This window comes from Chiroxiphia lanceolata, chromosome 14 (genome assembly GCF_009829145.1).
Source record: "Chiroxiphia lanceolata isolate bChiLan1 chromosome 14, bChiLan1.pri, whole genome shotgun sequence".
NCBI lineage: Eukaryota > Metazoa > Chordata > Aves > Passeriformes > Pipridae > Chiroxiphia > Chiroxiphia lanceolata.
Window position 1 is genome coordinate 18,904,757 of NC_045650.1, and position 21,014 is coordinate 18,925,770.

Sequence of the window (21,014 nt, forward strand, 5' to 3'; positions counted from 1 at the left end):
TGCTAGTTGGTTAAAAATCAGTGTCTGATTTTTTACAGATAAGGGAAAATGAAGCATAGGTGAAAAGTGCCCGAAGTCATCTACAGAATTAGCATAAAGTGAGCTGAAATTGGTACCCAGAGGTGTTTTCTAGAGTAGCTAATTTCAAGCCCTTTAACTGCCTTAATTCCCCATTCTTCCAACCTTTTTTCCCCATTGTCTTCCACACAGACACTGACTAGTAGACACCATCTCTCCTGCTTGAGGTAAAGTCTGCCTGGATCAGTGTCCAGTAAAACTCTTGTCACTGCAAAGAGAATGTTTTATTTAAATATAAAAAAGGTACAGAGGAGTGAAGAGTTCTAGGAATGTTCTGGAGAAATCACCTTTCTCCATTTCCAGGTTGATCCTGCTACAATCCCTATTGAGTTTCAACCACTTTAAATGAGCTTTACCTCAGCAAGTATAAGGTAAAAATGTCACTACATGGTGAGAATTCTTTGAGGATACATACAGGGGCCGTGAAGACCCTTTAAAGGGTTTTGGGGATACATGCAGAGGTGGTGAAGACCCTTGGAACAGGTTTAGAGAGCATCTCCTGTCTTTCAGCAGCAGCTTTCCCTTGACATAATCCAGTTTTCTTCCTCCATCCTTCTGAGGGCTTTAGAAACTGATACCTTCACTAGTCACCGTTCAAATGTCTCACTTAAATTTAATTTACTGTAATAGGCTAGTTGTTGCACATTTAATTAAATGCAAAGTGATTATTAAAAATGTTTTTTTGAGCTTTCATGGCTGGATATTAAATGTGCCCGTATGTGTATGGCAACAACATGCTGTGAGGCAGCCAGGGTGGTGCCAGGAAGGTGAGAAAAGATGAGTTGGGAGAAGGTAGGTGGGAGAGGGGAGGAGAGAGGTGGGATGCAGGCAGCAGCCCTGTCCTGTGGCCTCTAGGTGCGTGGAAGGCAGCAGTGTAGTGGACTAGATGAGTGCAGGCAGACAGTGGAAGGTAAAGATGGCCTTTGGAAGCATCATGGTTTCCTGCCAGGGGTCAGCAGAAGCCCATGGCAGCATAATCTGTGTTAAATTACCCAGCACATCAAACCAGAAGGCACTGTTGTAATATGGGCAAGTCCTCAGACTCCTGTTCTCAGGCCTGCAAAGCCTGGTCATGACTGTGAGGCTCCACAGGGACACTGTTAATGCCTGTGTGTCTCCACTGTGGGAATGGGTGACCTTGTGCTCTCCTAGAGAGAGGTTCAGAGAATTAACAAGGGGGGCTAAGTAAAGACTTTGCCTTAAGTAAACATGGGAAGGGAGAGACGGGAATTGGGAAGGCTTGGAGCAGCCATTGGGAGACATGTGGTGCATTAGCAAAACATCAAGGAATGAGTCTTTAAGGATCTCTAGGAAAGGGCAGAACCCATGTTACCTGCAGTGTCTGGAGCCTGTGTCATGCCTGGGAGAACAGACATCACATTCTCATGGAGGGGGGGTCAGTTCACTGCCCCCCTGCACTATCCCAAGCCGGTCATCTCTTTAACTTGCCATTTTCCTGGAAGAAATTACCCACTTGGGGACCTGCTGCCTGAGCTCCCTCCTTGTTCAGGTGAGCACCTGACCTGTTCCCAGTTCTGCTGGAGTTACAACGAGTCCTTACTGGTTCCCAGCCCACTGGGTATGAGATGATCATGTAAGCACCATCACTTTGACTTTCTGCCTGAAAATTGGTCAAATTCATGTACTACCTCCTGCTGAACTTAATGCTTCTCTGCCCTTAGTTGGGTGTCTGGCCCAAGTGTGCCTTTCTGTGCTGGTTTGCATGGGAAGCTGTAGGAAACAAAAATGCATTTGGCCATTTCTCATGAAGTGGTCGCTCTCTGGAAAAGACAAATTCTCAAGTTATGATGGGGTTTGAGTGCAAGCTGGTAATGCAGAAACAGGGAGATCAAACAATCCTGGTTTTGGGGGTGGAATGGGCTCTGGGTTTTGCTCAGCTACCAGCACATGAGGAATCAAGTGAGGAGAGCAGCCCAGCAGGTATGTTGTGAATTAGCTCACAGATTTTTATGGCTTAAGGATAGAAACTGCCTGGCATTGTTTTCCAAGAGCTTGCCCGAGGAAGATGTCATGCTGCAGGTGGTGATTTTGGGATTGCTGCCTGTAACACTGAGCAAGGTTGCTGTTCAGCCTGTGTTCACAGAGCAGGTGATGCTCATCCCTGTGCCCTTCAGTTCTGGCTTTTTCCTCTTGACCTCTGCTTCCAGCAGGACTGGGGCTGTTAAGCAGGATGACATGTGGTGCTGCCCCCTGCTCAGACAGGGCACTGATGTACAGGCTCAGGAGTCTGAAGACCTTGTCATGGGCAGATCAATGCCCTCCTGGCTCAGCACCCAGCTAGATATGTCCTCTGTCTTACACCTGCAGGACCAGCACCACTCCAGGTGCTGCAGGGGTAGGGCAAGGCAGGAGAGAAATAGGGCAACAAAGCGACACTTTCCTCACACCCCCCTAATTGTTGAGGATGTCGCTGATGCCTGTCCCAGTTTCTGGACATGCATTCAGCAATTAAATACATGCAAATTACTAGAAAAGTAGATCAGATTAGTGAGGGGAACATATCTGTGCAAACTACTTCTCAGGTCCTAAAGAAAACGAGTTCAAGAGCACAGAGACCTGCAGCACAGAAGGGCATAGACTGTACCCTGGAAGCCAGTCCTTCCTGGCATTATTTGCAGAGGGAGTGCAGGTGGAAGGTGCTCTTCTGAGTTCCCAAGCCAGTGCTGACACCTCGTTATTCAAAAAGAGGGAAAGTGGAAAGAGATTGTGTCTTTCTCACCAGCTGAGGCAGGGAGGAGGGCAGCCATCTGAGATGGTTGTCACTTTATGTCTAACAGCTGTCACGCAAAACTTCAGACTGGCACCAGCAGCAAAACAGAAATTAAAAGCAGCATTTTGGCAGAGTGCTGTGCCCATGGAAAGTACAGGAGGTACAAAAGCTGCCGCCTCCTTCCCTAAGCAAAGGTGAGAGTCTGAACAGACTTTGTGCTGTCTTAGGGCTGGAAAGGCTGTTCTCAGGTATTTACTGATGTCAGGTTAACTGGCGCACGTTAAGGTCTGGGATGGATCCATTTATGTGTTTGGAAGTGGACAATCCCTTAGGAGGGCAAAGTAGTTTTCTTTCACAAGCTTGCTAAAGGAGAACTGTGGCCACTGTGCTCTGTCCTTCCTGTATTCCCCTGCACGTTTTACACTGCTCCAGTTTTTGCAACCGACTGCAGGCAGATCCTGCCTTCTCCCCTTCAAAATAATTCCTATTATTCCCCTACCCCCTCCTTCAAATGGAACATACTTGAGGACTACTTTGTCCTTTAATTTCTTTCCCCAGAATGACGGGAACAGGAGATGGTGTTTAATCATCAAAGAAGTTGAAGCCAGCAAACTGTTCATTAGTCTCTGGCAGTGGCAGCTTGGTTTTTACTAAGTCAGATGTTCCATTTTTCTCCCTCTTTCTGGAGCATCTTGGCTTTCCTAATGTTCTTTTGTGATCTTGGACAAGGAGACCATATGTCATTTGCTTATATAGGGAAAGACTTTTATTTGGTTGCCTCTCCAAAAGGAGGTGCTTTATCAAAGTCAGGGTTGAGGGGAAATGAGGGGGAAAAAAAATCAAGTTGCACAGCCAGTGCTAGAGGTGAGTTGCAAAACCTCCTTTATCCCTCATGCCCAGAGTCCTGCAGCAGCAGCAGAAGTGCAGTGAACTCTCTCCCCTGCAGAGAAGTTACTGCTTCCAGCACCTTACAATGCTTGGGGAAACACAACCTCCACTGGCCTGGGATAGTCACCTTCACGGGAAACATCCATGTTGCCAGAAATGCTGTATTCTGAGCAAATATTTGATTCTTTTACTCTTTTACATACATTATTCCTTTCCTTTCTGATCCTGGCTTCTGAGTCTAGTGTAACCCCTAATGAGCGTGCACACTCCTGTCTCTGGACTAGTTTAGTGCAGGGGATTCTCCAGGTCACAGCACAAAGGAAAATACTTTGACCCAACCTGCCCGTGATCTGTGTCTCCTGGGAGTTGTGCTGAGGGTTTAGGAAGCAGCTGTCTGGGAGTTCTGTTGGGAGATAGAAGAGGATGGAACTTTGGCCTTGCAGCAGCAGGCTCAGTGTCCTTGGGCAATTCTTTCCTGTTAGTCCCTTCCTGTGATGAATTGAACTGTATTTCCCACATTGATGCTTAGACCTTCCAAAATGCTGTTATGCTCCTGTCTTCATGCTTTTGTAACATCAAATTCCACAGGCTCTATGGAAAGTTATTTCCATCACCTTGCCTTCAGTCTGTTCTTGTGCAACAGCCCATTGCTGAATGTCAGATACTGTCATCATATGTCCCTGCTCTGTTTAACCCATGCAACAGTTTTCCCTCCTTGTTGCCTCCTGCCTCTATCAGAGTCTTTCAGCTGCTTTTGAGAGAGTCTGTTGTTATTTGTGTCCTGTTGAGTAACCCTGAAGTGTCTAAAAGGGGATGGGACCCTGTAAGCCTGAGTAATACAAGGTTATGATTGTTTACTGACTTTTAATACAAGCACTACAGGGAATCAGAAAAGATAGAGACTGTTCTGTACTTGGTTTAAAGTGATGTAAATATAGTGAAGAACTAAACTGTGGAACTCACTACCACAAGATTGAAGATGCCAAAGGCTGAAAAATAAGACAAACTCATAAGAGAAACTGAATATCTTCAATTAAGAAGGTACCAGCTCTGCCTGGGGAGATCCTTAAGTCTCAAAGAGCTGGAGAATTGAATATCACAACAAAGACTGTTTTGTTTATATTATTCCCTGCTATTCTCTCTCCTATTGCTGGAGACAGGGTACTAATGTAGAAAAACTTCTGGTCTGCCACAGTACAACCGTGTCTCCAAAATCAGCACAGATACGTTTTTAAGAGTATCACTTGGGACACACACCATGCTTGTGTTCTGCATGCTGACACCAGACTGCAGGAGAAGGTAATTTCTGTCTGAGGGCGGGGGCTCCTTCATTTTTGTACCCTGGTCTCCCTGCAGTGAGCACAAAGGGACACATGATGCTCTCCCCCAAAGGGCAGCCCTGAGCCTCAGGACTCTGACAGGGTGTCACTGTGGGCAGAGGAGGAATCCCTTGGGTGGCTTTCTAGTTACAGACTGAAGCTGCTGCCTGCAGAAAGCTGTCCTGTTACTGTGGTGCCTTAACTGGTCCTGCTCCACCTCTTGCTGTTCTTTGATCTGTAGACAAGAAAGTTCAGGTTCCCACCCTGAACTGACTCCCTCAAGTACTGTGTCACTTGGTGACCTGGCCCTGTCCTCACGTGGGTTGTGGTGGCTTCCAATAGTATCTGCTGTCTTCTGCCCTCCAATCTGTTACTGCTTCAGGGGCAGCCAACCCGTGCTCACCATGCCAGAAGTGACTCCTCTCCTCTGTTAATCCCCTTTCCTGGATTCGTGTCCTCTCACTGCCTTGGCCTCTTTAAACTTTGTCTTCTTCTGCACAAGTGGATTTGTTCCCATTAGGCTCAGATCTGGCATCTTCACCTGGGACGCTTCTCCTCCAAGAGGCAGCTTTGTTCTCCTGTGACTGGGTTCGTGTCTGCCCTGGAACTGCACAGGGCCAGCACAGGTGCAGTTCCAGGACAAGTCCAGATTAGTTTTCTAAGGATAGGTGAGCATTTCACTCCAAAGGGGCTCAGAGATGGAGGAGGAGCAGCTTACATGGTAGATGTTAAAGGTGCCTGGAGTATGAGCCAGTGGAAGTTCATTCTTGAATTCACACTAATACCACCAGCTTATTTCTCTTCTTGCTGTGTCTCTGCTGCTGTTCCCTTAGACTTATCTACCCTGTCCTCTGAGAACCTAGGGAATCCCTGGGCATGCTTGACTGAATTTGTTGCCTCTGGGGTTCTGCAGGAAATACCTTCCTCCATTCATGCCCCTGTGATGTCAACATTTCAGCCTTTCACAGTGTGCATCATCTTTGGTTTGGGGTCTCTGCTGAGTTCCAGGGAGGGCTGTAATTACCAGTATCCTCTTGCCTAGAGATGGATTCTAGCCCTGTCCTCAGCAGCTGGTGGGATGCACCATCATTCCAACATGTGAGCCTCCTGGGTGAGCTCCTCTTCCTTTTCCAGTGTTTCTGTGGCCCTCTGAGTGAACTGTCCCCCCTGCTCACAGGGAGGCACCTCTGCAGAAGGAGTGTCTGCCAGCCCCACGTGTTGCCCTCACCCCTGCCTGGTGTGCTTCTCCCGGTGAGAAGGAGAGGGGAGAGGGAGAGCAAAGCCTTTGCAAAACCAGGGGATGGGGCGGGAGCTGGGACTGGCAGCTTGCACGGAGCTGCTCAGCAGAGCAGACAGAGCAGGGGCATGTGGAGGGGGGTCCCACAGGGATGGCTGTGCTGAGCAGCTTCCCAGCAGCTTTTCCAGCCTTTTCCAGCAGGCTCAGGTGCCATCTGAGCTCTGTGAGGGGCTGAAGGGGAGCTGTGGTGCTCAGTGCCATCCCACACACAGCTGGGCCATGGGCTCTGCCTTGCCAGGCAGGGAGGGCAGCACAGGGATGCTGTGGTGAATAAAAGGGCTGGAGGCAGCGTTGGAGCTGTGCAGCTTGTGAGCTACTGGGTACCAGGCTTCTGGGACAAACCAAGGGATCTGGCCATCACTGGGCTAGCAGGGAGAGAGGAGATGCTCGTTTTGAAGCACACTGTTCAACGATGGGATGGGGTAGGGAGAGCAGGAGAACAAGTGGAATGCAGGAATCAGCAGGGAGAGAGGCAGAAGGAAATCTCAGGCACTACAGGAACCATGTTTATCAAGTGCTCTAGGCTTCCAAGATGCTGCCCAAAGAAATCTAGGAAGGTTTGAGAACAGAGCTCAGGCCTCGGCTGGGCTGACTTTTCTTCCCCAAAAAGGTCTCTGTACCTGGAGAACCTCATCAGCCTGATGGCTGGGGTGTAGGCTTTTATTTCTGCACCCCTCTGGGCCTGTTCCCATCAATCCTGAGAGTGCAGAAGATGTGTTTAGAAGGTGTATTGTTCACTTTGTGAGCAGCTTGCCCTTTCTGCCTTCTGTAGATCAGTGACACCTCTTGTCTGCTGCTGCTTAAAGGCTGGCAGGAGCCTGCAGTGACAGGGGGTGGCCTGGTTAGGGGTGAGGTGTTGCAGGGCTCTGTCAAGGATCAGGAAAATGCAGGTCAGTGAAGCAGCTTGCCAGGGTGTGCGGGTGGAGTTCTCAAAGGGGGAGAATGGGAATGATGCCTCTGTAGCCAAGTTTCCCACAGGCAGGGGATGAGTCTGTTACCAAGGAGGGTAAATGGCTCCAGGAACTCGGGTTCTCTGCTCCTCTGTGCTCTCACTGCAATGCAGGTCCAAATACCCTGGAAGGGATTCTGGGCACAACATTTTCCTTTGCAAGGTCTTGACCAAAACGAAAATGTTTGTGCCCCTGAGAGATGGACTGTGAGGCTTCTAAGGCAGGAGTTTACAGTCCTTTAAAAAGCAAATCAAAACAGTTCCTTGGCCAGAAAGCTGTCAGTGTGTTTTTGTTCTTTTCAAGATAACACAGAAGGTGACAGCTATAGCTTCTGTATGTGGTGTACTCCACAGAGTTACTCTGTGACCTTTCAGATATGCATGTGGGTCTCGATTTCTGAATCATAGTTAGATACCCAAAAGTTGGCATTACCCATAATGTGGGATTCTTTGAGCTTGTTTTCAGAGGTGTTAATCAAACCTGGCTTTGAGTGAAATCAGTGGGAGGAGACAGGCAGGCAGGATGCCTCAGTGCTCAGCCCAGATGTTGGTGCATGAGCAAGTTCCTCATCAGCCTCTTGCACAGACCTGGAATTTGCAGAGTTGAAATTCTTGTCATGCAAATCCATGTGGTCAAGAGGATTCCTGTAGCACTGCAGATACCTGCTTTGGAAGAGACCATCTGATCCCACCTGTTCTAGATCATTTGCATGCCTTTGCAAAAATGTTTTTTCTTTTAGGACTTGGGAAATAATCACTGGTTTCTGTAAGGTCACTGTCAACAAGACTTGTGCCCACTTCCTAACTTACATCCTGTTATTTTAATGCTCTCTGGTTTACCCCAAAAATCTTGGCTCCTAGCCTGTTTAAGAGCTGTTGTGAGAATGTTTCCTGGCATTAGTGTGTACAAGACTCCTTCCTGTACTACTTGTTTACCTGAGAACAAGTAATTTTTTTTCTAGTATGTGGCACCATGCTGTGCCTCTGAGCAAGCTGATCTGAGGCCTCTGGATTTCCCCTGGAAGTGCTGTTGCTGTGCAGCCACAAGTATGGTTCCTGCAGAACTCCAGCTGTGAGCTCCAGAGCAGCAAACCCCTGCCCTCTATAAAACTCATCTTAGGAACAGTTTTAAGTGCCAGCTTGTTGCTGTTGAACAGGAGAGGAGCAGGAGATGTGTGGCATTGTGCTAGCTGGGCGTGGTTCAGGAATCACAGGATCACTTAGGTTGGAAAAGACCTCCAAGATCATGGAGTCCAACCTTGGACCAATCACCGCCTTGTCAACTAGAACTTAATGCCATGTCCAGTCGTTTCTTGAGCACCTCCAGGGATGGTGACTCCACCACCTCCCTGGGCAGCCCTTTCCATTGTTTAGTAAACCTCTCCATGAATAAATTCCTTCTGATGTCCAAATTTGTGGGAAATTTTTCAGGGAACTGCCCCTTTACCAGTGGATCATGCTCCACTGACAACAGATTTCCTCCACATATGTCCCTTCCTGAGAATCACAATGAATTCCCAGCTTAGCTCGTGTAACAAGGCAAGTGCTAATAGCTTGTCACGGCTGGCCTGGGTTGACTTTGAAACCTTGGCCTCGAGGAAAGATTCTGCATGTGCCCTTTAGAATCTCCTGAGTTTCTGCTGGTAGCAGAATTGGCTTTTCCCAACTATGTGGTAACGAGCAGTGGCTGGGCACAACTGCCCGGGGTCCAGACACCTTTGTGGGACTTCACTGGGAGATGAACCCTTGAAGTCTTTGGTGCTGTGTAGCTGTTGGTTGACATCCTTTAGTGCACAGTCCAAATGACTGCTGGTTATGCAGACAAGCTCTCAGTAGGCTGGGATGACATGAGTGGGATGCAGTTCTGCTGGATTGGAGTCATGTAGTGCCATTTTTTCCCCTACAGAGCTCAGGCTTGCTCCTGTTTTCCCAGAACCAAACACAGCACACACCCCCCTCCAAAAATAAAGACCCAGTGGAGGTGTGAACACAAACATTTGGGTGCCAAGAAATTCAGAGAGGTCTCAGCAGTGGCAGCAGTGAAGGGATGGAGTGACAGTGGCACAGGGTGATGTTTTCATGTTTCCCTCCCAGGACTACACCATCACCATGTACTTCCAGCAGAGCTGGCGGGACAAACGCCTGGCGTACAACGACCTTCCTCTCAACCTGACCCTGGACAACCGGGTGGCTGACCAGCTGTGGCTGCCTGACACCTATTTCCTGAATGACAAGAAGTCCTTTCTGCACGGGGTGACAGTGAAGAACCGCATGATTCGCCTCCATCCCGACGGGACTGTCCTGTACGGCCTGAGGTGAGTCCGAGGGGAGTCTTTGTTGGTTGCTGTCCAAAAGGGCACCTCGTCTGAACTTCCCCCATTTCCAAAAATAGTCTGGCAAGGCAAGGACCCAAAAGCCTAAAAGATACTCAAGTGTTGCAAAGTTCTGTGTTATCTGTTCTTTCTCCAAGCTGGAAATGGTGGTTTCCTTCAGGCCTCCAGCGTTTCTGTGGTGCCAGGGATGGATGCTGGAGTTGGGAATAGTCTGCTCTGGGCGTTTCAGGTCACTGTCATTCATGTTTCATAACTCTGCCATTTGAAACACTCTTTTTCAGATGCTTGTGATTTTCTGAGAGCTTGGCCTATAGGGATGAGCCTTTCTTACTTTTGTATCTAAGGCTGAGTTTCTGTAGCGTTTGAGTCAAATCACTTGAGTAATTTTTGAGTTTGTCATAGAAGACAGGTTTTTGTATGGTTAAAAACAATGTGTGTTTACTAGAGCAATTCTTAAAATTGAAGCTTGAAAGTTGGTGTCTAATAGTAATGGTCCTCAGTGAGAAGGCTTTTTATGGTGTCTGGAATAAATTGACATAAGCAAGTCCAAAGCCTTTGAAATTGCTGTGATTGTGTGTGGTGGAGGGAGCACAGGTTGGGCTGTTATCTGGCTATGTGAAGGGGCCAGAGTAGGTAAGAAAGTTAAATGGAGGTAGCAGAGGATTAAAAAGGGAATTTGCAACTGTAGGATGCTGTAGTGAAACCCTGGTAATGATTTTCCCAGCCCTGTATTTGTCTGCTTTTCTCCTAATATTTTTTTGGTTTGGGGTCTGAGTATTTTTGCTGTTGGTTTGGTTTGGTTGTGGTAGTTTGTTTTTTGGTTTGGGGGTTTTTTACCCCTTTTTCAACTACTCAAATTCACAGCTGGCTCTTCTGACCTGCCTCCACAATTACAAATGTTTGTGATAGCTCTGGGCTTATGTCCCACTGCAGCAACGGGGGAGGAAGGACCTTTCTCCTTCCAAGAGAGTACACCCACCCCTTCCCATTTACAGTGTCAGCTCCTCTGCTGCTTCATGTTTTGTGGCAAAGTCTGACTTGTGGGATTGTTTTCTCCTCTTTAAGTAGCTGGGCTGTTCTGAGGAGCATAGGTCTGGGTGTGGGCATGGCAAAGCAGGAGGGTGCCCAGGACCTCAACCTGCCAGGGCAGCAAGGGGGTCATGCCCTGTGCTCTCCCTGTAGCAGAGCCCTGGGAAGCCAAAAGAGCAGCAGTGACTGCTGGTGCTGAGGGACAGGCTGTGGTACATGGGCTCATGTCTGCACTGTTTTTCCCTTCCAGTTAGTGGATGCTTCTTGCTCCAGGCCCCCAGAGACAGCAAAAGGTGTGACAAGCCCAGCTTTGTGACTCTGACCCTGTGGTGCCTCTCCCTTCCTGGGACAGGTACATTTATCTCTCTGCCTTAGGCTGGTGATGTTGTTTGGCTGATACTGCCAGGGAGCCCTGAGCCAGATTTAGTGACCCACTGGAAAGGCTGCAGCCTTCCCACAGCTCACTGCCCCAAATTTCCACCTTGTATGAAGACAGGAGTGAAGGCTGGGCAGGGAGATGTGTGAGTAGGGGCAGGTAGGAGTATAAACTCAGCCTGGTGGGAAGGAGGGGGCAAAGAGTGCTGCTGAGCCAGCCCACCTGGGTGCAGAGCTGCCTCCCCCAGGCTGGTGGGAAATCTTTGCACACACCTGCACAGCAAAAGAAGAAGAAGAAGTGCTGGTGTATTTTTATCAGCTGCCGTGTAGTCAGCTCACATAATGAGTGGTGTGAACCCAGCAGCACAGGTGACAGGCACTGAATCCTTGGAGAGGTTGCACTCGAGCTGGCTGGGGCTGGGACGCTGTGCAAGCACCTGGAGCACTGTCCTGTCCCTTCCCCTCCCCTCCCACAGGGCCCAGCAGTGCAGGGGAGGGAGCTCAGCTCCCTCAAATGACCTGTGTGAACGGCTGAGATGGGGAAAATTGCATCCAGGCCAAAAGAAAGGAAATCCCAGCTGTTTGCCCGTTATTTCCAGGGCCAGAGTAAGAGCTGCCTGTGTTGGTTTAACTTTTGGCTGGTTTTCCTGGAAGCTGCTCTTTTGCCCCTGGAGAAAATGACAGTTGTGAAAATGAAGCACTGAGCAACTGCAGCTCCTGTTCCCAAACTGCACCTCAGGTCAGGGTCTGAAAGTACTGGGGGACAACCCAGGTGCCCTGAATGCTTGAAGTCCCTCTAGCTTTGTTCATAATGGTCTGGACAATGATTTCTTTAGGGCTGCTTTCTGTACCGACTCCTGCACCTGCAATTCTTCTGAAAACAGAAGTACTAGGTCCGGTTTTCTGGGTGCAAACTGTGATCCCATTCCAAAATACACAGCCTTGTGCAGAGCAGATGTAAGCAAGGAAGAAAACAGTCACTGAATATTCACCTGTGCTCCCTTCATCTTTGTAAATATGCACCCAGGCTTGTCCTCCAAACAGCAAGGGAGCTGCAGGTCCACCCTGTGTTTTGAAGGCTGCTCTTGTCTTGAATTTTGAGGTAGAATTTATAAGATGGAGTTGCCCTGATGGAAGAAGGCCAAAGGGGGCAATCCCTGTTTCTTTTCCTTTGTTTGCCTGTTTGTCTTTCCCTGAGATCCAACATCTCCGCTCCTTCTCCTGCCACCTTCTCGCCAGCCACTTCCCCCTCCTTTGAGCTGATCCTGTAGCAAAGTGACTCAATCATGCTATTTGTGGCACAACACAGTCATTTTTCTTTCCAGCAGTCTCTGATGTCAGAGACCAGGGAGGATGGCACCCTGGCAGGCCCCTGCCTTCAGCAAGTGCTCCATGGACCAGCAGGATCGGGCTCCAGCCCTGGATCAGACCCCAAGGTCCAGCTCAGCTCGTGCCCAAGTCAATGGGTGTTTTGTTTCTGACTTCAGGGAGAACAAAGTCAGGCTCCAGATAACTTGTTTGCACGAGAAAATGAAGCCCTTTGACCCCCTGTGAAAGCTGGGTGTCAGAAAAGCGTGTTCTTGGTTTGGGTAGAATTAGCAAATTAACAGCTGAAGGGAGTGCAGCAGATGTGATGTAGCTGCATCTCAGGAAAGCACTCAGTACAAAAGCTTACTCCAAAATTAAATCCCACTGGGCTCAGATTAAAAGCTGGTTGCCAGGTCTCCAAGAAAAGGAATGCCTGAGCAGGGATGATGCTGGGCTGCTGTGGGGCTGCAGGCAGGACTGGTGTTCCCTACCCCCTTCCCCAACGGGCTGGCAGATGGCACAAATCCCACAGGGCCAGGAAGGGGCCTGGAGCCCAGATTGAGCCCAGAGGGCACTGTTACCTCTGCAAACACCCAGTGGCATGGGAGGATGCAGGTGTAACCTGGCATGAAGGTGCCTGAACTCACCTGGCCCTTGTGAGAATGCAAAATGAAGCACAGGAGAGCTGTGACATGAAACAGGGAAGTGCTAAAATGCTATGGAAATTCTGCAATATAAAGGGAGGCTTAAAGGTGCTATAGGATATTGGAGGGAGCTGGATAAAATAGTGAGGAAAAGCTGGATAGCACTGGCTGAATTTAATATATTTTTCCTCCTAGTGGCGCTTTTTTTTTTTTTTATCAGAAATTGCATTGGTTTCATCAAATTTTAAGCAAAAAAATAAAAAAATTAGGGAGAAATTTTTCACTTAAGAAAAAGCATTTCAGAGACTGTCCATGTTTCACTCCTGGTTTTATGTGGAAGATGTTTCACTTATGTCAATATTTCCCTCACTATTTCAAGCTGGTTTGGAACCAGTGCTGATGTCTAAGATGAAGAATTGCCAAGGCTTTCTCTGGACCTCCAGAGACTGTCTAGTCCACCCCTGCCACAATATTCAATAAGCTTTACACTGTCACACATACAAGCTATACATTACAGTCTGAGATTTTTATTTCCTTTTCTAGACCACGTAGCATCCATTTGGTAGTGAAAGAAGTTGACACTGGTCAAGTGCTGATGTCACCAGTATTTTGCTGTCTGTTTTCAGAGGCCTAAAAATAGAAACAACTGTAACAATGCTGAAATTCTCGGGTGGTAATTGGAAATCGTATTTGAAACTGGCTTTAAAAACCCTTCAGGGAAATCTTGAAGCTATTTGATTTCGTTCTAATTAGGGACAAAACTGGATTTCAGCAAAACAGGTGATTTGAGGAGCCCAGGATGCCTCCCTGAGCTCGAGGGGGAGCTGGGATGGTGGGAAGCAGGGTGGACAGCAAACGAGATGTGATGCCTGGCTGGCGAGGAGCCCAGGCAGTGTAAACTGAGCAACTGGAAAACTGCAGAGGAATTTGATGATGGAGACTGAATCCTGTGCAGGGAGAAGGAGGGATCTCCTCCTGCGAAGGTGGGAGTGCTGGTGGGAAACGTGTGCATGTGTGTTGTCAGTTGTTGTATCCCTGTCCCTGATGATGCAGCGAGGTGTGTTTTGGAGATGAGTCAGTGTGGGAGCATGCAGAGGTGCCAAGGCATGTGGGGAGCCTGGGGAGGCAGAGCCCTGCTGTCCTCATCAGTGTAAGTACCTGTTCAGTGCTTAAAGCAAGGGGGAGAGAACGGTCACGCTTCAAACAGCTCCAGGTTTGCAGTTTGAAACTGAGAGGAGCTGGCTGTGTCTGCTTGGGCTGTGCTTCAGTTCTGCTTTTCTCGGTGAGTTCTCATCAGTCAGCTGCTCCTGGGGGATGTCTCTCATTGCAGCCAGTTACTGCTGACCCACTTGTGGACCAGACCTCATTCCTGGGCACCACCTCTGGCTCACCTTGCCCAGGCAGGCAGGGCAGGTTGACAGACCTGTGACAAGCATTGCACCCACACTGTCAGAGCCTCCAGGACTGCCCTGCCTGCTCCCCATGGCTGGGGTTCTGCTGGAGCTCATCTCTGGGGGCTCCTTCAGAGCCTCCATCTCCAACCTGCTGCTTGACCAGGACCCAGCCCTGTCAGTAATACCCTCCCCAGGTCCCACCCTGGGGTTATTTAACTCTCCAGTCTATAGAAAGGTTTCTCCTGCTCTTGTCTCACTTGAAACCAGCTGTTCTCTATGCGTGTTATGTGATTTTCTGCAGACAAGGTGACCTGATGGGTTAGATGGAGGAGTTTTTAAGACTGAGGAATTTTTTTTCTGTACTGAGACCACTGAGCAATTTTCCCATCTCATAGGCCAGAAGGGAATAAATCCTCTTTTTTTGCTTCCCTTTCTCTCCCTCAGGGAGGTTTCTCTGGAAATGTGAGAGATGAATCAGGCTCTGCCCTCTCTCTAGGAGCTCTCCCTGCTCCCTCCACAGGTTTGCCAAAGGCAACAGAAATCTCTCCCTTGGCAGCTTGGGTGCAAAGAGTTGGACTTATATCCATCCCTCCACCCCCTTGGAGCTGGTTCTGCAACCTTGTCCTGCTCTCACCATGGAGCTCTGCCTTGGCCCAGCTCCTTAGCACAAAGATGTGGAGGTTGGAGAAGAGGTTGTTAGGTGGGTGAGAGGAAATGAGGATTTAATTACGAGCTCAGCTCCCCAGCTGAGGCAAGATCCTCCTCTCATTTCTACCTCCTAGAATCGGGATCGGGGATTTAACAGGAAACACTGAAAGAAAGTTTAATAATATGGAACTTCTGAATAATCTTGGAAGCTGTGGAAGAAGCTGGAGGTCACTCAATCAGGGCAAAGCAGCAAACCAGAGCTGCTTCTCCTTCCTTAATGTTGCAAGAGCAAAGGCAAGCACCACCAGGGTCTGGCTGAATTGCTGCCTGTGCTACATCTCCTATAAGTCTGACTTGTTTGTTAGCACAGATAGAGGTCAAGGATGTGGTGAATGAGTGTTTTAAGGTTGCACCACCTCAAAGGAGTATCCAGTGTCTCCTGAACCCCCAGCTTACCCTGGCAGCACCTCTTAGTCTTCCTGCTTGTCCTATCCCAGCCACCCCTCTAAGCCCATCCCTGGACTTTGCCTATTCTTTGCCACATCCCACAGGTTTAAGTTTTGGGTTGCTGTTTTATTAATGCAGCTTAGCCCAGACTGATGCTGCTGAAGGGAGAGATCTCTGTTAAGTGCAGGTCACTGGTATCTGAAGCAACCAAGACAAATGACTCTTTTTAAAGGTGTTCCATGTGGGACTTTCTCATCTCCCAGTCCACTTGGTGACTGGCCAGACACACAGTGCATTTGGGATAGAATAAAGGGGCAGAAAAGCAAAACCTTGCAGTCAAGGCAACTCTGCTTTGTACTCTCTCAGGGTGGAAAAATGGTTGATTTAGGTGGCTGGTACCCTGAGCACTAGTTTAGAAAAAGCTTTTTTTTTTCCCTCTTTCATCTGAGTGTAGTGCACACTGTTATTTATCAAAGGGTGCCTATGCAAGCACAGGTGCTTTTGGAAACAGTGACCTTAGCAGGATTGTGCCAAGGTTTATGGAGTCAGTTTTAGGCAAACAGACACAAGGGGAAAATATTCCATATCCTTGCCTTGCTCTTGGTTCAGTCATGACCTCCAGGAGTTTGCAAAGATCAGACTCTGTTAAAAGAATGGCAAAATTCACCAGACTTATAAATCCCTCCAGGCCCTTCGAAGTTTGTGCTTACTGCCAGGCAGAAGGTGACATTTGCCAGCACGTTTTTATGGTTGACTTTGAGAATGTAGAGTGGAGAATAAGAATTCAGTTTTACTTTTATTCCCACGTTTAGCAAAACAGTAATTTTGCCTCTCTTTCTACCTCTTAGTCACCAGAATCCCCCTGGGAGTCTCACTTGCCCCATGGGGCAAGCCTACCTAAGTCCTGTGGAACCTGAGCTGCTTCCATCCCTTCTCCTTATTGCTGCAAACTGGTGAGAGCTTTGGGAGTCTGTATCCCAAGGGGACAGGAGCATCTTTAGCTTCTCAGGAGATCTGAAATCCAAAAAGTTGCAAATAGCAACTTAAATGTTTATCTTTTGCTGTGAGGGTGTTTGTGTTAGTCCCTGCATAATGGCACTTAATCCATGACTGTAAAATAGGGTAAAATGACTCTTGGCTGTGTTTCCCCTTGATTTAGAAAGGCAGTGGTGGGGGGATTTGCACTGTGCTCCTGTTCTCATCCATACTGAATTTTAGTCAGCACCCTTTTGAAGCCAAAGGTGTCAGGGAGTATTCCTGGACACTGAACCTCAGTGTCCCACATAGTCACTTTGTTTCCTGGATTTGCTCTGTGTCTATAAACATTCTGTCAGGTATTTCCCAGCTGGAGCACAGCAGAGTCTGGTGACCATTCTCAACAGGCTTTCTGCCTGTAGCCAGACCCTTTCTCTGTGGGGTAAGAATTTAAATGTAGACAGAGATTGTTCCATACCAGTTGACACTGGCCTCAGAAAATGGTGCCAGGCATGTTTAGTTTGCTGGTATAGATGAAGTTATGATACAGACAGTGCAGTGGTTTATTTTGTGAGGATGAGCTTAAGGGACCACCTTTGTTTTAGGAATGTCTCAAAGGTAATAGTCTTCCCCTCTTTTCCACCCAGTCGTCCTTAGAGAGTCTGGACTTGCTCCTTTTAGAACAGATCATATTTTGGGGAAGTAATTTTTTACCCCTTACACTTGTGGCTGGTGAGCTTGGTTCTCCTTGGTGGCTGAGGGCCTTCAGAGCTGAAGTCTGGTAAAGGGAGATCTGACTGGGGCAGGAGCTGCATGGGCATCTCCCTTGAAGGTAACCAGCAACAGGATAAGGAGGAGATGGAAAGAAGGCATTTGGCCACATCAGGTTTTAATGGCAGGTTGGAGCTCAAAGCTGCTCTATGTCTGTGAACTTATATAATCATTCTAAATAAGACAGAAGAAACCATTAATAAATAAACAGTGATGGGGAGGATCAGAGAGGGAATGAAATGGCTGGTGGTGTTCGTGTCAGGGAACTGAAATATTTGTGGAGGGCTGATGGTTTGCAGGAACTTGAGCGTTGCCTTCTGAGCTGCAGCTGTGGTGGGGCCGTGCTGCTGCTGGGCTCGGGGAGCAGAGCAGGCAGAGGGGCAGCAGTCGAGGCTGCATCACCCTCTCTGTGCCAGCCTCTGCTTTGTCCACACAAGCTTCAAGTGGGCACAGCTGTCCTCATTGTAAGAGAGATCCAGAACTAGCCCTGTGTGACTTGGAGCTCCGTGGCAGTTTTCCTAGAGCTGGTCTCTACCTCTCCTGGGGGTGAAGGGCACTCTCCAGAGTGAGGTGTTGCTTTGGCTTCTGCTTGATCCACTCCATGCTGGCAGAGGAGGGGATCTCCATCAGCTCACAGCCTGCCGGAGCTGCTCAACATCTCATACACGTCCCCTTTTTATTTATTTTTTTTTTGAGATGTACAGTGGTTTCTCCCCATCACGTTCTCCCCCAGATGAACTGTGTTTGCCAGCCAGCTGTGCAGTGGGGCAGCAGGGCAGCAAGGACTTGGCTACTTGATAGCATGACTGCCTACAGACCTCAGGAAGAACAATTAGGGCAAGGGGATGAATGTGGGGAAGGAGCTGTAAAGGTTGTGGAGGGGCTGAGCCAGAGGCTTGTGGGGTGGGCAGAGACTGAGGGAGGGAAGGAGAGCTGGAGCTGGAGGGGGGGGGGTGGTGGCCGGGCTCGGCAGCTGGAAGGGGGTGGATGTGGATGTGGATGCCTCAGTGAGCTCCCTGTGCCCGGCACAGGCTCTCCCCTCCACGGGCAGTGTCTCTCTGAATCGCCATCAAAGCAGAGGAAATTTCACACCACACAAATTTCTGAATTTAAACGGGGAGGGAGGTGGGCAGAGAAGCGGGAGAGGAGGAGGGGGAGGGAGAAGATGCAGCCTGGCCGGGCGCCAGCGCCTCATGCTAACGCCAGGGGGAAGGTGGCATCCTTCCCTGGCATTCCCTCTGGTCCCCGCTCCCTTTCACTGTGGTTGTGTCTTCTGGAGGCAGTGCCTCTGTCTAGAGCTGTTTACAGGGTGATGGTTTGCTCTCTGTCTCCTCATCTCCCTTCTCACAGAGTGAGTATCCACTCCTCTGCTTTCTGTCTTTTAACCTCTCATTCTTCTCCAGCTTTTCCTCCCCAGGCTGGTTTACTCCTTGCATTCCCTGATCCCGCTCCTCTGTTCCCTCACCCTGGTGGCCTGTCCTGCACTATCTGCTCTCCTGTCTCTCAGGTCCCCTCCTACCTGTCCCATCAATGCTCATGCTGTCATCACTCTTTGATCCTCTCCTCGTTTTTCCACCTCTTACTTTCCTTCCATTTTGATTGCCTGTTAACCCTGTTGAGACAGGATCCCCCCCATCCATCTCTCCATCCAGTCCTCCCCATGCAGTCTTCCATGAGCAAACACATCTCTTCAGCCAACAGCTCAGAGCATATCAAGGTAATACAGTTATACCCATCAAAGCATGAGGCAGAGGTTGGTCCTGTGGCCTTCTGGGCCAGAGATGGCATGTGTTGTGACCCCAAAAGGTCACTGGGGTGACTGAGTTTTGCTTACATCCCCCTCTGACTGCCAGAGGTGCATGAAGCCTCTTCATCCCTTCGCGAGTCCCCCCTGCCCATAGTACACAGCCACCAAAGGAGCTTGAGAAAGCTCTTGTTGGCCTCTCTAGGAGCAGGTGAATGGTGAGTCGGCCTCAGAAGCTGCAGGTGGGCATTGCACCAATGGTGGCAGGTGCTATGAAAAGCTGTGGGACACCTGTGGACTTGGAGCAGGGTATATCAAAGGGAAGCTGGTGTCCAGGATGCTTCTTAAGATCTGAAGTCTAAAAATTGAAAATTTTCCTAGAGTTGGTCTCTACCTCTCGTGGGGGTGAAGGGCACTCTCCAGAGTGAGGTATCCATGTTGCTTTGGCTTCTGCTTGATCCTCCATGCTGGCACAGGAGGGGATCCCAAGTGATATTCCAAGTGATAAAGCAAGTTTGGGTTGATTTATCAGGCTCTAGGAAGCCCAGAGACAGGACCTGAGCTGGACTTGGTGCCTCTTGAATCTTGTTACACTTCAGGACCCCCACATCCAGGTGCTCCTGTGCTGCTGGTGTTCCTGGGCTTGCCAGGCACTGCAGCTGAAATGCTCTGGAGGAGCTGCAGAGAGCTGTGCTACCTCTGCTTCAAAATCACAGCAAAACCTGACAGGGTTCCAATGTTCACCTGCCCAAGCCGTGTTGCATGGGCAGATCACGAGGATTTTGTGACCTGCATCTGACTGGGGTACCTCTGGAGGGTGCTGAGCTGTGTGGTGTGGATAAACCAACCCTTTAATCAGAAGGAAAAGGAAATTATCCAGCTTCTGAGGACAGACGTCCTCTTAATCTTGTTTTTCTCCTTTCTGTCCTACCTGTCCCGTGGCTCTCTTCTTTTCGAATCAACAGGGATAAATTCTGCCCTGCTGTAAATCTCTGCTGATCCAAATTGGTGTGATCTTGCAAAAATCGCTGGAGTGGCTCTGGATTTATGCCGGCTGTTCCTGCGAGCAGGGTTTGGTGCATGGAGTGTGGTGGCCATATCTCACTGTGTCACGCTCTGCATCTCCAACCAGCACTGCAGGTGATAAGCGAATCCTGGCGAGAGGGTCCCTCTCCAGGCACAGAAGGCGGAACCCTGGATGTCCTTTGTGCGGCCAACTCAGCCAGCCAGGCTGCAGTTTTGGGATGGGCGCCCTGGAAAGGTTTTTTTAGCCCACGGGGTCCACAAATGGGGTGGAAAATTTTCGTTTAAATACGTTTTTTTTGCATCTCACACTTTAGGGGAAACAGGAAAAGGCATTTGTAGCTGCCATTTCCCAGGGGTGCAGTATAATATATATAGTGAGGGCTGTGTGCGGCATCGGGGGATGAGTCATCCCCGTGCATGACTGCTTGGTCTCGGTGCCCGGCCAGGATGGACTCTGCACCTCCCACCTTGGGCTTTCCTGGCAAGGTTGCAGCTCCCCCCGGGTGTGCTTTGGATCTGCCTCCCACCCCTCTCCCCACCGTGGTTTCCTGTGCCCTGTTACCCCAGTCCAGGAGGATTTAGGGTGGGAGAGGCATTGTGTTTCCAGCTGCCCTCCTGGAGGTGCCAAGCTGGGAGGCTGTAAAAGCACTGCATGCAGTCCCAAAGCCGTGGTGGCAATTTTTAAGTGGCTTTTGTCCTGTTATCCTTCTCCCCCTCTGAGCTTTCTCCTCCACCCCAACTGCATTACAGATAAAAGGGTTAAGAGCTCGCCTGGGCCCCCTGCTCGGAGAGAGGGCAGTTGCAGTGTTGTATCTAGACCCAGTGAGGATATATATAAATTCCCTTCGTCTCTTCGGATCTATTTATAGCACGGCAGGCAGTGGCAAAGGCTCTCCTCAAGGCTTCATCTCCTACAAACAGACTTCACAGACAGCAGAGAAGATAAATTTAGCACACGAGATTTCTTAAAGAGCCAGCAGCTCTGCGGGGCTGCCAGCCTGCCCTGCCACAGCCCCTGCCCCGATACCCCCCCTGGGGCAGCCCTCTCCCATGGGTGC

The 21,014-nt window shown here is 49.3% G+C and overlaps 1 protein-coding gene across 2 annotated transcripts in view; it reads left to right on the forward strand.

Moving 5' to 3' along the window:
• Positions 1–21,014, forward strand: part of LOC116793783 (gamma-aminobutyric acid receptor subunit beta-4) — a 71,373-nt gene that overhangs the window by 38,768 nt on the left and 11,591 nt on the right. For both annotated transcript variants that reach the window (XM_032701901.1, XM_032701902.1), the window contains exon 4: positions 9,357–9,577. In XM_032701901.1, coding sequence (XP_032557792.1) covers positions 9,357–9,577 — 221 coding nt within the window. The remainder of the gene's footprint in view (positions 1–9,356; positions 9,578–21,014) is intronic.